General features: G+C 47.9%; 7 protein-coding genes across 7 annotated transcripts; 2 read left to right on the top strand and 5 right to left on the bottom strand. All coding sequences in view use genetic code 12, as the record gives it.

The window, feature by feature from the left end:
* Nucleotides 1-229: 229 nt before the first annotated feature.
* DIURU_003962 (uncharacterized protein) lies at nt 230-4,042 on the top strand (the record flags this gene model as incomplete). Its single annotated transcript, XM_034156782.1, has 1 exon — nt 230-4,042. One exon carries the CDS (start codon nt 230-232, stop codon nt 4,040-4,042), a length of 3,813 nt encoding a protein of 1,270 aa, XP_034011285.1.
* Nucleotides 4,043-4,119: 77 nt separating this feature from the next.
* On the bottom strand, nt 4,120-4,512 carry DIURU_003961 (uncharacterized protein; the record flags this gene model as incomplete). The annotated part of the gene is made up of 1 exon (XM_034156781.1): nt 4,120-4,512. The coding sequence occupies one exon, from the start codon at nt 4,510-4,512 to the stop codon at nt 4,120-4,122; it is 393 nt and encodes a 130-aa protein (XP_034011284.1).
* Nucleotides 4,513-4,755: 243 nt separating this feature from the next.
* Nucleotides 4,756-5,148, bottom strand: DIURU_003960 (uncharacterized protein; the record flags this gene model as incomplete). The annotated part of the gene is made up of 1 exon (XM_034156780.1): nt 4,756-5,148. The coding sequence occupies one exon, from the start codon at nt 5,146-5,148 to the stop codon at nt 4,756-4,758; it is 393 nt and encodes a 130-aa protein (XP_034011283.1).
* Nucleotides 5,149-6,297: 1,149 nt separating this feature from the next.
* DIURU_003959 (uncharacterized protein) lies at nt 6,298-7,593 on the bottom strand (the record flags this gene model as incomplete). The annotated part of the gene is made up of 1 exon (XM_034156778.1): nt 6,298-7,593. One exon carries the CDS (start codon nt 7,591-7,593, stop codon nt 6,298-6,300), a length of 1,296 nt encoding a protein of 431 aa, XP_034011282.1.
* A 145-nt stretch (nt 7,594-7,738) lies between these two features.
* POL1 (DNA-directed DNA polymerase alpha catalytic subunit) lies at nt 7,739-11,965 on the bottom strand (the record flags this gene model as incomplete). The annotated part of the gene is made up of 1 exon (XM_034156777.1): nt 7,739-11,965. The coding sequence occupies one exon, from the start codon at nt 11,963-11,965 to the stop codon at nt 7,739-7,741; it is 4,227 nt and encodes a 1,408-aa protein (XP_034011281.1).
* Nucleotides 11,966-12,469: 504 nt separating this feature from the next.
* Nucleotides 12,470-13,324, top strand: VAM3 (SNAP receptor; the record flags this gene model as incomplete). Its single annotated transcript, XM_034156776.1, has 1 exon — nt 12,470-13,324. The coding sequence occupies one exon, from the start codon at nt 12,470-12,472 to the stop codon at nt 13,322-13,324; it is 855 nt and encodes a 284-aa protein (XP_034011280.1).
* Nucleotides 13,325-13,401: 77 nt separating this feature from the next.
* DIURU_003956 (uncharacterized protein) lies at nt 13,402-13,749 on the bottom strand (the record flags this gene model as incomplete). Its single annotated transcript, XM_034156775.1, has 1 exon — nt 13,402-13,749. The coding sequence occupies one exon, from the start codon at nt 13,747-13,749 to the stop codon at nt 13,402-13,404; it is 348 nt and encodes a 115-aa protein (XP_034011279.1).
* Nucleotides 13,750-13,976: the final 227 nt, after the last annotated feature.

Genomic DNA, 13,976 nt, shown 5'->3' with positions numbered 1-13,976 from the left:
GTTAAGAGCTTAATGACCTCAAATATTTGTCAGATCTTCCCTTCACAAGATCTAGTCATTCTTGTCATACGTGATCTATTGTTGCGCGTGGGATCACCACCCGCAATGGGCCCTGCCTTTTTTCGCAGCCCACGTTGCCTAGACGACTTTTTGTAAAAGCATCCGCCACCAACTTTTTTAATTTCCCATTTTCCCCGTTGCCGTTCCCAAAGACTTCCCTTAATGTAACATGAACAATGACTCGCCACGGAATATACACGACAGATTGGCCAGGCTATCCCGAGCCCAGCTTGCCTCTGTTGACATCTACGGAAGAACCATCCTCCACCTTCTGGTGCTTGCCAACCAGCCCCAAGTGCTCAAGAGCCTTTTACGAAACAGCGATGCCCGTGCCCTAGCCAGTGCCTGTGACTACGAAAACGGCTGGACCCCGTTCCACTACGCCGTCTACTATAAACGGCTCGCGTGCTTACACGTCTTGGAGAAAGCAATAAAGGATTCAGACGCGATTTTCAAGATCAAGGACCGTGCAGGATACACCCCAAAACAGCTTTGGTCCAACAACTACCAGGATTTTGTCTACGTGCCTCGATACATCGATTTCGACGGCAAACTTAAGTTGGAAAAACGGTGGAAGACTACTGAGTGCGACAAACCAACGAGAAAGGTGTTTGATGTGCCGTGGGATGACGATAGAGGCGGGTCTCACATCGCGTTATACGCTAACGATGACATATACCACAACCTTGTCATTAAACCTCAGGATCCTACTCAAGAAAACGATACCCGCTACCGCCAGTATCTCGTGTCAAAACGGTTCCAGGCAGCAGTGCTGGCTGATGGTATTGTCTACGACACGTTACCTCGTTCCAAAGGTGATCTGTCGTGGCACCAGTCGCTCGAGGACGTTGAGGTCATCGCCATCTCTAACAATCATATACTTGCAGTGACGGCAGATAATGTGTACGGATGGGGTCTCAACAGTTATAATCAGCTTGGCTTCACTTCGACCAAATCGTCAAAGAACTATAAAGACATCTTTGAGGCTACTCCGACCAAGATTGCTATCAAGACTAACCAGAAAGTCCTCGGGGTGGCGTGTTCTAAAGTACACTCTTTGGTATTCACCGAAAACGAAATCTGGACTTTTGGTTTGAATATTGGTCAAATGGGTTCAAGAATTCATGACCAGAGCTTCGATGTTGTTTGCGATGGGACCACGATGCAAGGTCGTATCGAAAGCACCCCAGTGAGCATGTCTCTTCGTGACAATATCAAATTGGTGGCCACATCAGAATTGTGCATGGTGGTGGTTACCACGAAGAATGACATCCACGTGTACCATCTGTCTCAGCACCATAAGTTGCCGAAACTTACTCGGTCTACACGTGAGGTTAATTTCGATTTGTTCAAACCAGGAAGACTCACTAGATCGTTAAACATCATTAAAGTGTCAACCAAGTCCAAATCGTTTGCTGCGGTGCTAACTGATACTGGTGATGTTTACTCATTCAATCCCCTTGAGCACACTAAACCGAAGTACACTGCTCTCTGGCGAGCTCATGACCACACCACTAGGGCAGTTGATTTTGATATCTCCACCAGCGGTAGTATTGTCGTTTGTACGAGAAATGGGTTTGTGTTCCGTCGTCAAAGAGACCAGAAGAAGTGGACGGAGGTCGACCAGGTTGGAGTGGTCAAAGTCAGTTGTGACGGCGACTTCGAACGGTTTGGGTTTGTGTTTGACTCTCCTGATCCTATCCCTGTGCAAATGGCAGCCAACAGTTTCGCCTATGACATCTCACTTTTGAGTCCCTTAGCTGTTGCTAGTGGATTTCACAAACAAGTTCATTCGATTGACGGCAATCTCCACAACTCTTACATCAGTGAAACAAGTTCAGCATCTGAGTCTGATGACTATTGGGTACACGATAGGAACTCTCGTCACACACAAACGAAGCAACGACAACCTCAGGCACCGATTCAATCAGTTTCCGCCAACATTATGACCGAGGATGTGGACTCAATCAAAGCGAGAGTCTCCAACAATTTTCACTATAAGCATTTTGATTGGACGGTGAAGTTAGACGATGGGTCTGAGTTGGGAGTTCATCATCGTTTGATTGAAGCTCGCAACCCTAAGCTAGCTAAAGTATTGAACTTGAACTCAGACGAGATCTTTGTCGAAGGGGCAATCAAGGGAACACCTTTCCCCGAAGGAACTAAGTTGGCAGGAGTCAGTTACAAACCATTTTTGATCCTTCTACACCAAATTTACGCTGATGAGACCCTCTCCATTTGGAGCGAGTGCAAATCAACCTCGGAAGCTTCTGCTCAAGTCAAAGATCTTAAATCACAATATGAATCCCTTCAAAGAGTGTTTCCTGTTCAAAGTTTGAAAGGGAAAGGCTTGCCAATCAACAACTGTGGTGATCTTGAAATCAAAACCTCGAATGGAGCTCTTGTGGTTGATTCTTTCATTCTTGCTTCCAGACTGGCCTACTTTGAGACGGCACTCTCTTCACGTTGGAATAAAGTCGATTCGATCGACTGGAGCGATGTATCAATGGAGGCTGCCACCATTATTATACACCACTTGTACGGTAGAGCTGATGAACTCCTTAATGATGACGATATCAATATTCTCCTTGAAGTGGTGGAAGTGGCTGATGAGATAATGCTCCCAGAGCTTCAACGCTGGGCAGAGTCACGGGTTACGACCGCCATAAATCACGACAACTATATGGATGTCCTTGTCCATGCTGCCATGATCAATGCTCAAGTGATATTCACCAATTGCTGTTGGTTTGTTTACCATCACTTGGCATTACCTGAAGTGGTTGAGAAGCTCGAAAAGTTGGATTTACAAGTTTTGAAACAAGTGGAGGAGTGCTTTGCTCTTTTCGACAAATGTCAAATGCATGACTTTGTCGATGACGATGGCGAATATAATACCCCAGTCTCCTTTTTGGAAGAACACCCGGAACACTTGAGCTTGTTTGTTGCTGACACTGAGGCATTCAATGAGCTTTACATTTCTGATGCTCGTGGCTGTTTGGCGTTTGAGCCATTGATTGATGTGCCACCTAAGAAGAGAAGAGGACTGAGCCGAGGCTCTAAAGCCAGTCGCAGTGATGTGGCTCAGTTTAGAGAGGCAGTTGCCAAGTCTGTTAAGTCAGGGAAATCTCAACCACCGAACCCAGTTGTTGAATCTTCTAATTCGCTGTCGAGAAATGTGTCAGGGACAGTGTCGCCTGCAAGCAGTATTGCTTCCAATTCCACTCGCAAAGACTCCCCACCACCTCCCGTCGCTAAACCGAAGGCTACGAAGAGGGTTCCTCTCAATTTGAATTCGATTGCCGTCACCAAGACTCCGGTTGATCCTAAAACCACCCTGGCATTTGCCGCTTTACAACTGGGGGTGAGTCCCTTCCTGCAGTCGTGGGCATCGCCATCACCCACCGAGTCGTCTTCGCAAATCGACTCCAAGGTGTCAATTGACAAGGAGAAATTGAAGGATCGTTCCAAGCCCAAAGCCAAGATTGGTCCTATTGCCAAGTTGTCTCAAAAACAACGGAAACGACTCAACCTGGAGGAGTCTATCTCGCCTATAACTCAGGCCACTCCGATATCTTCGAATAATCCCTGGCAGAACTCAGCACCTTCAACCGAAAAGAAGAAGTCGACAGAGAAAAGAAAGATCTCCCATGACTATACACAATCGATGCCGGTTCTCGGGAGTTCGTCGTCCTCGTCACCCAAACTGAATGGCATCACTCTTGCTGAGGTAATGGTTGAACAAACGCTCAAATTAGAGAATGGAGACCTCCCTCAACAGCAAAAGAGTCTTGCGGAAATTCAACAGGAAGAGGAGTTTGCCCGCTGGTGGGAGCAAGAATCGAAACGGGTGCAAAAGGAGTTGGAGCAGCAGCAGCAACAGCAATTGAAGCGGAAGCCGCGGCGGAAACCTAAGCGCCAACCGGAAAGGGGCTCTTCTGAAGATCAGCAACATTACCGCAGACTGCAATCTCTTTCCAGTTAAATTTGTGATCAGATAAAACTTTAGACTAATGTACTATATACGTATTGGACAATGTATAATGGTATACGATTACCTGTTCACCACGACACCTCATCCGGGAACCAGCCGTACCGGTCCAAACTGACGACGCGAGCCTCAGACACCTCGACGCCTTCCTGTCGAAGACGCGTCACCTGTTCAAGCTCACCGTGACTGTCGCTACGCGGCGATATCTTACCGCCTGAACCTACCACTCTCTGCCACGGGAGCCCCTGGTACGAGTAGCTGACACTGTCGCCGTCCATCGCCGCCAACTGGCTGATGAGGAGGTGCGAGTGTTTTAGCGCCGACCCCACCTGGCGGCTGTTGGCGGGGCGATGGACCAATTCCGCGACGTGGCCGTAGGTGGTCACTTTCCCTTTAGGGATGAGCATCACCACCGAGTACACCGCGTCGTAGAAGCCCTTGTTGTCCTCGGTGATTTTCACCATTAGCCTCGCCAGCCCTATTTGGTGCGGTGCGCTCTACTCACAGACCGCTGGTGATCGCCGTTTCATTTGCTTATGCAGGCATAGGGGAAGGGCGCACGCACGCATTTGGGTTGCAACCTAAAGAGTATCAGAACCAAGCAATCTTGCGCGGACAATGTGGGGATGATGGCCTCCCTACAAATAGCGAAATTAATCATTACAACGTAAACACATCTTTCTAAACTATTTTAAATTTCAAGTCTACTACAACAACAACAACGCACCGGCAGCCACGGCAGCGACACCAGCGGCTTGCAACTTAGTTCCGGCGTTTTCAGCCACACTAACGGAGGGGGCAGCCGCGGTGCCGTTGCCAGTGGGGGCAGCAGCACCGTGGTTGTCGACATTCAGCTCGTGGATCGACGAGTGGGCGGCGTGATTCTCAGGGGCTTGAGAAGGAGCAGCTGACGACGATTGCGAGCCGTTGTCGGCAGCGAGAACTTGCCCGGGGAGGGGGACAAATTCGGAGCCGCCAGTGGTGGCGGCTTGCGAAGCATCACCAGAGCCAGAGGCGGCAGAGCCCACGGCCTGGCCAGGGAGGGGGATGAATTCGGCGGCGGCAACGGCAGCGACAGCGAGCAAAGCAGTGTACTTCATTGGTGTGTGATTGTTTTCGGTTTTGAATTTGGCTATCGAGCGTTTCAGTTGTATTTATACTAACAATTACAATTGGGGACCCCCTCCGGTATACTGGTCACAAAAATGGGCAATCGTGCATGCACTCTGCACAGTTGTCTACGCGACTGCGTCGTTGCTGCGATATGCAGCCGCACCACTGGTGGTTCTTCTATTGCTTGCGAAACTACCACAGTGAGGAAAAAAACTGGGGGCCATGACTGGCTTCGAGTTTACTACCAAAGTAGAGCTAGAACCAAACAGACATTACTAAGCGAAGAGTCGGCAACCGTTGGTCACAAATAGGGTGCTGACACTTCGCAGCTCACCAGTTCCCTCCGGGGCTGGCCCGGACCGACATCGTCTAACTGCGGCGGTGGGCGGTGGCGCTTCACTGAAATGGACATGAGCGCGCCCCGCGTAGTCAGGAACAGCCAACCTCACCGTGATACGGAGGTATTTTTGGCACTGACACTTAAAAAAGTTGTCAATAACGGTGCCACAAAGATCGCAAAGTGCTCCTTGGACCCCTCAGCCATAGGTGAAGCCAGTTTCGTAAGGCTATAATTGGTTCCGTTCACGTGGCATCGTGGGCAACTGCAAACGGCTAAACTGAAATTACGTGGGTGGGTGTATGCACCGCCCCCAAAATGTGGAGGTGCGCGAATCCTATTGTTTGTCCTGACAATAGAACACTCATTTCGTGTCATGGAAACAAGCCAGCCAGCGCGGAAATCCATTTAAATGACAGGCAAATGGAAAAGTGACAATTGGCAAAATCACTTTGTAGTCTCTTCCTCTGTTGGTAAGTAATCATAGGATTTTAGTGAGACTAAAACGGGGGCTCGCTGCCAGCCACAAACCTGACCTGAATGACGGAAGTCTGACATCACAGAATCGGAAATCACGGAGACTAGTTTTAATGACTACAAGGCTGTGGCACGGAAAATTGCCCGACGACGCGGACGTAGGTACGAATCCGAGAATAGACGAATTATTCTGACGACTCTGTCAACTCTCCAAAATCACACAGTTCTTCATACATTTCTGGAATTTCGTTTCACCTCGCGTAACTTGCAATTACGCCTGTCAACGCCTACGGGCTATAACGATGCTGACCAGCCATCTTCACTACCTAGACCCTTCGAGAGCTAGCCCCAACTCCATCATGACTTTCTGCATTTCGATGTCGATGATTTGTAGCTCTGACGTTTTTTCTTGAGCCTGTTGTTGAAGGTGGTAAAGTTCTTTTACCAATAAGTGGCGTCGTTTACCAAGATCGCTAAGATTAGAATACGCCGTGGCTGAATTTGGGGGGCTGAGCATGCCTTCTCCGACTCTGATATCAATTAGATCATCAATGACACCAGTCTCGTCGTCACAATCAAAATGTCGCCGCGGCCTAGTGTACGGCATTTTGATGGGGGAGCTATCGAAAAACAGGGTTTCGCCGTGGGGGTAAATATCGGCGTCGCAAGCATTAGTAGTATTGGGGTCGGCTGTCTTCGAAGGAGGTGTTGACAAGACGGGGACCCCGGACTCCACGACTCCATCTGGTTGATATCCTATTGCGAGAGCCAACGTCTGCAGTAAACTAGGAATAAAGTTGCGATCAATAAGGCTGATGTTTACATTCACGTTTGTGAGTTCGAGTACAGCAGACCGGCTTAAGTCGAACCCCTTTGCGTGGTCCATGGTCAAATGAATTTGTGATCCTTGCTGAAGCTGTGCTGATTCCATACCGATAACCCACCCGACAACAGAACAAGCGGTATCGTCAAACTTTGTGACCAAGACTTCGGTGAACTGAATCGAGTGTCCCACTGTTAAGGTTACCATCGAGTTTTCTGTTCTCACTGCATTGAACTCATTAGTTGAAGAGGAAACCAGAATTGCTGAACAGTCAACGGCGTTCACAATGGAACCATCATTGATGATTTGTGTCCAGGATGGAACCGCTATAGTACCTAGTCTTTGACCCATCATATCCAATAATGACAACCCAAACCAACTATTTAGCATAGTGTTGTCATGCACAATACCCACATCAAGAAGTTTTGCAAGTCTTTTGATGAAACGAATAGAGTTGCCGTACTTAACCGTCAGAATGAGGAACCCCAAGATGCACCAGCTGGTGGAGAACTTTGACTTGATGAAGTCGATAACGATTCTGAACTGATTGACCGGCATATTGACAATGACTTTAGGAACATTTTCAAATAGCCACTTATCAGCTAAGTTAGACCAGTAACAGTCAATATCGGGAACCACTTTTCTCACCGTTGGATGGCAAAACAATAGTATGGCTTTTCGAAGCAGTCCCTCAGTATTGATTATTGCCATAGCATCTCGAACAAGAAACTCAACCTCGAGCGGCGACTGCTTATCCGGGTTGAAACCAAGGATTTCGTAGTGACTGTTCAACATACTGAGGTGTTTTTTTTTGTTATCATCGTGTCATAATATATTTACGCTTCCATGGTAAGACGCGCGTGGGGTGGTGGGTGTTTCAGAGTGTTGAAACTACAAGAGAGTTTTAACGAAAAATGAATGTTTATGAAAATTACAAGTATTATACCTGGAGGAAGTTGAAAATCGATCCCATGTTGACGTAGCGACGACCACAGTTGCTCAAATACTTTTCCGGCACCGACGTGCACCGGGTGAATAACTCACGATTCTGCTCCGCAAGCGCCTCCAACGAACCATGAGGCAACGCTTCAACACCAGGAATGTCCAACGACTTCAACTGGCCCTTCTTCGCCTTGTCGACGTCGAAAAGCGAGCTGAAATATAAGAGTTGGTTGTAAAGGTCCCGGTCAGTGTATTCATAACGCATGACCCCTTTGCACCCAACGGTTCCGTGACACCGTCTACCGTAAACACCAATTTGACGAGTGCGGTGGTTACACAGAGCGTCATTGCATCTTAACCACCCAGCATAATAAGCAGCCAAATGACGGCGGATTGCGTACTCCAATTGAGCAGCTAAGGTATACCCAGAGATGGATTGGTTGCACAGAGCACACGAGACACCATTGTAACCGACTTTGTAATCAGGCGAGCTTTGGATACCACCAAAGCGGAAACGCTTACCACATGTACAGGTGACAACAAAATGCAGACATTGCAGGAATCTTTCCTCATCCTTCAAATTAGCCTCCATCGGGACGTAAGCAGCATGACGAGCAGCTTCCCGATGGGCAAACTTAGTGCCATCGAGACCAAGGCATTCTGCCACGCGAACAATGTCCACCCCATCAACTGCTTCCAACAACCGCTGCACAGGGTTGAGAATTTGCTTTTCAAGATAGTAGTTAGGATCAGGAGAGTAGCCAGCCTCTTTGTTCGAAATCACCTCTTGAAACGCTCGAGCCCGCTCGTTTTCCGTCGAATTGGTGTTGTCAGCAGTGGGGGCAGTAATAATATAACTGATCACCGAGTTAGCCTTGATGACCTTACCTTGTTTCTTAAGGCGTAAACCAACTTGCACGTGCGGCTGACTCTTAGCATCATTATACTTTTCGGGGTCCTTTGAAAGTTGCTTATTGATCCGGAACTTATCAGGACGAATCTTGTTGGCACGAACTTCTTGACTCAAGTTCTCCAAATAGTCGTACACCGTTTGTAACAATTGCTCATGGTCATCATCTTCACCAAGAATCTTTCCAAGGATAAACGTCGACACGTCTTTAGAAAGCTGACAGTATTCACGCCGCACCAAATCCAACCCCTTAACTTCCAACTTAAGGTTCTCCGTATCCAGCTCCTTGTCATAAGTGACATTCATCGCAGCATACTTCTTCTTGGCATGCAACAACAATCGTTTGAACACGTTATCAATATCAATCTCCAATAACTTGTACTTCTCGTTAACTTTGCCCTTAAAGTCGTTACCAATCTTGACGGCATCTTTGTAGTTAGCACAACCAGAGTTGATCATGACCGAATCGGTATCACCATAAACCACTTTAAGGCCTTCCAGTTCTGCCAATTGTCTCGTGTCCATCAAAATTTCACGACCCTTGTTTGTAACCAACATAGCCAACGGTTTGGCGTAGAACCGAGATTGGACGTAACCAAGACACCCATACATCGAGTTTGCCGTCAACTTCAACGCAGTCTGCTTGACGTCAAATTGGGCTCGCTGTTGAGGCGTCAACTTCGGATCTTTAAGCAATTTCTTCACTTCCCGACGCCGCAGGACGAGAGTGTTCAACAACTTGGGAAGAATACCTGGGTTTTGATCTCTCTCAGGATACGAGGGCATGTCATTCTGCTCGTCGTGAGTCCGATTATAGTCGTCACGAGCCACTGTAGTGAAGCAGATATTGAATTCCTGGATGATCGAAGGGTACAAAGAGTTGAAGTCCATGACCAACGTGTAGTTTTGGTGCAAACCCTTTTCAGGTTCGAAAACTAAACCCCCAATAAACTTAGGCTTTTTGTTCCGAGTCTGAGTGGTGGCATCATCAGGTTCATTGTCGACTCTAGCTTGTTGGGCTTGTTGAACAGCAGCACCACCTTTATCAGGAAGAATGTAGTTGTTACGACGGAACTCGTGCAAAAGAATCGACTCGTTACGACCCGAACGCGTACCTTCGAGAGTTTTTTCCCAAGCATTCCCGGCAATATTGGTGAGTTGCATCAGAAGCGACAAAATTTGCATGACGGAAGCAATTTCAGCCAGGATCTCGGCTTGAGTCTTGTTTTCCTTCAAGACGGTCATGAAGTAGTCGGGGTTTGACATATTGGCCCAGTTGACTTCCATACCAGCATATTGTTTACCACAAACAACCCGATACATTTCTGAAAGTTCCCACAGGGTACATTTCGTGGAAAGCGAACGACCCAAGTCACCAGCGATATCACACAATAAACGACCGGCAAACACTTCCGTAGTTTGCATGAGGGTGGACTTCGAATTCCCGCCAAAGCGTTGAGGCCACAGTCTCCGATTACGTCGACCCAAAGCCGACCATAAGGTGACATTGTGATGGCGCAATCTATGCGTCAAGACTTCGATGATTTCTTGGAGCAAGTTGTAACCAATGAAAACATCAGGGTCGGCATTCTTGATTAAAGCTACCATGACATTAAGTAAAGCCTTTTCATTGGGGAATGTTCTCAAGTTGAATTTCGTTTTCTTGGCCCGAGCCTCAAGATCTTTGAGAATTACTTGAGAATCCACTGGTCGACACAACGTAACCACTTCAGAAGGAGTTAACAAATTATCGTGAGCCTCAGGCGAGACATCCTTGTATGTTGACATTGTCACAGCAATAATTTCTTGATTATTCGATTTCTCATCAAGCTTCGTTTGCACTGAAAGAGACATGAGCTTCAAAGGAGGAGCAGGTGGAGCATTATTGGTAATCGGAGTGACCAATTTAGGCGAAGACAAAGCCACTTCGAGTTGACAGTGGGAACTGTTTTGCAAGGCATTGAAGTCACCACCTTTGATTTCTAACCAACACGGTCCCATAATATTCCGCTGCAAAATGAATTCCTCAAAAATATCAGCCGATTTGCCAAACACATGGCTATAAGTTCTGCCGCTCGGCTCAATGGGAAGTTGTCTGTAGTAGTTGTTCTTCAATTTGAAGGGCAACAACACCTTGAGATATTCAGTTTCTTGGGGTATGTCAGGGATTTCAAATGCATACTTCATGGTTTCTGGTTTCGCTTTGATCATAGACAATTCGAAAGTTTGTTGCAATGTAGGCACCACATCTTCGTAGACTTCTTTCACGTCGTAGCCCTCTTTCGGCAAGAAGTATAATTCGCGGTGAATATCATTGACTTGAACAACCCCACTCACAAGCTTACCTTCATTGGTGAGGATCTTGCCATATAACAAGAGGGTGTTATCAGCAACGGAATAATCAATCCAGAACATTTTGAAGCTGCCGTCCTGGGTCACCGCGTTTTGCAGCACTTTAGGCTTGTTGCCAACTGCTTCTGTAGATCCCCGGATCGGTGACAGCTGGAGCACGTTCGCCTTGATTGAGGAGATGGTTGACATTTTCGGTCGGGGAGCAACGGCAGCAGCTCGAGGACGAACGACGACGATGTCATCGTCCGAGTCCGATTCTGATTCCTGCGTTGCAGGAGGTGACAGCACTTTAACTGGCGACAGAGGCATGGGTTTGGTTTCTTCCTCCTCTGCCACCATAGGCTCCAGAGGCGGAGTGTCTTCTTCAACCCCGACATCGTCAACATCCATAGCAGAGTCATCATCAAAATCATCAGTGACCACCTGTTGAGTCTTCCTCTTCTTCATTGAGAAAAACAGCAGCGATTTCGCTTGTGGGGTCGGCAGTTGCAGTTTCTGCTTGGAGATGGTAAACGCGTCCTTCTTCATTCGTTTGGGAGCGGCTCCACCAAAATCATTTAAAATGTCATCAATGTTAGCGTCCACTTTAGCCTGGGGACGGGCGGCAGCAGCGGTGGCTGCCAGAGGCTTGAAGAAGTTGGAAATGTGGGATGACGATTTCGCCACTTTCGTCGCCTTTTTACGCTTGCGTTGCTGCTGGGGTTTGTCTTCGTCATCAGAATCGTAATTGGGACGCGTGGCATCATCCCACTCGTCGGCACCGGTATCGACGTAGCCCTCGCCGTCGTCATCAACCACGAAATCGTCCTCCATCATCTGTTTTCGCTTATGATCACGGTATGTGGACTCGTCGACTTCATCGTAAATCACCCCGTCATTGTCGTCTTCGCTATCAGAAAGCACACCACTTCGAGCCTTTTTGAGTCGGCGGAGTTGCTCGAGTTTTGCCGCTCGGGAGGCCATGGGGATGTATTCAAGTTTTTCTGAATCTAGACGCGTCTCATTAATTCGCTTGACGCGGGCGCGTACTGTATATATTCCTGTCACCCCTCAGCCCGCCACTAGCAGTGACGGCAATTAACAGCACCTGGAAGGTTCGAGAAACTAATGACTTACTATATAGTCATCATGGAAGTGTATTGTAACTGTATAGTATTAAATTAGGTCCGATAAGGTTGAATAATTATGGAATTTGCGCCTAAATATCATACTACATGATGATGAACAATCCCCAAGAGCTGAGCATTGCACTGATGGATAAATGCCAATTCCTAAACCATATCGAAGTCTTTTTAATTCAATTCAATTTGTTAGTGTCTGTAATCTCAGTCTTGAAGTTTAGCTTCGCCTAATCTCGTGACGTCATCGCACTGGGCTAACGGCGGTTGCCCTATCGCTCACGCAGCGGCCTCCCATCTGGCGCAACCACTATATACCGTGCGCCACAATTGAAAGCACCCACCCGCCATGTCGTTTGCCAATCTTGACTTGGAGGCACAGCAGCCCGTGGGGAAACAACCGGTGATTGAAGAAGAGTCGGCTCCAGTGTCGGGAGAGAACGCCGAGCTCGACCAGATTATAAACAAGACGCTGAAGCAACTCCAGGTGTTTTCCGAATTAGTATCTCAATTTGAAACCAACCGAAAACAAGTGGGCACCCGTCGAGACAGCGAACAATTGCGGTCGCTGACTGATGCCTTGGTGTCGCAAGTGACGGGGCTAGAGCTGGCGATATCGAAGCTTCTTGCCAACCTCAATATGGTCATTACCTCTAATAACGGCCAGTTCGAGGTGCTGAATCGACAAATGGTGCGTAAGGAACGCCTTGTTAACGAGTTCCATGATTTACACCGCCAATTCAGTAATGGGGTGCGGGTGTATACGGATAAGAAGAAGACTATCCCGATTAAGGCCCCCGTGGAAACGACACCCTTATTAGATGAAAACAAAACTTCTGCTGGAGCCAGCGATAACCAGGAACAACTACAAGTACACGAGCAACAAAATACCATCAACGATACCGACTTACAGTACCATATACTTCTCACTGAAGAGCGCAACCAGGAGATCGAACAGGTGGCTCAAGGTATCCAGGAAATTAACCTGATATTCAAAGACTTGGGCCAGTTGGTACACCAGCAGGGCGACCAGCTCGACACCATCGAAGACAACGTCCAACAATTGAACGACAACGCTCAGCAGGCTGATCGTGCTCTCGTCAAGGCCAACGAGTACCAAAGGCGGAGGTCGAAGTGGAGCTGTATTTTCTTAGTGGTGCTCCTGATTATTGTTCTCATCATCGTGTTGGCGGTGGTATCCTAATATACTAATATAAACAATCATAATAAACCATATACAGTCTCCTCCCTTAGTCCTATCCCAAAGTATTCCGATAATGCCTAGTCCAAGTCCAACGCGTCGTCGTAGATCTCCGCGTCCAGAGGATCAGGAGTCGACGGCTCGTCAAAGTCGTCGTCGTAGTCCGTCGCCAGCGTACGCGCCTTGACGTCCTTTTCGTCGGCGGCATGGAACTCGTCAGAGACCTCCATGGGGACTGCCGCCATCCGCTGTTGGCGTGACTCTTCCAACTTCTCCCGACAGTACTGAGCCCCGAGCTCCAAGAGCTGTTCTGCCGTTTCAAGGATCCGATCTCGGTTGTTGTACACGGCAAGAGAGGTCCCTGCCACCGCCCCCACCATCATCGCCACCTTAACCAGTGCGGGTACTGACTCGTTAGCTTTAGTCATATTTTTCGGTATGTAATGAAATACTCACTGAACACGGGCATATTAGCACAACTTATAGATAAGGTTTACTTATTCTGGCGCCTTCTATGAGTGTGATCTTGCGGTACTGCACACAGTGCCGCCTCCCAAACCCCGCATTGTGACTGATCTCAGCCTGGCTCATCAGCCACTATAATTGCCACCACCACCGAAAATCCGTTGGGCACGTCATATCAAAAGAAAATGAT

This window comes from Diutina rugosa (genome assembly GCF_008704595.1).
Source record: "Diutina rugosa strain CBS 613 chromosome Unknown scaffold27_size161568, whole genome shotgun sequence".
Taxonomy (NCBI): Eukaryota; Fungi; Ascomycota; class Pichiomycetes; order Serinales; family Debaryomycetaceae; genus Diutina; species Diutina rugosa.
This window is presented reverse-complemented; position numbering and strand designations above follow the sequence as displayed.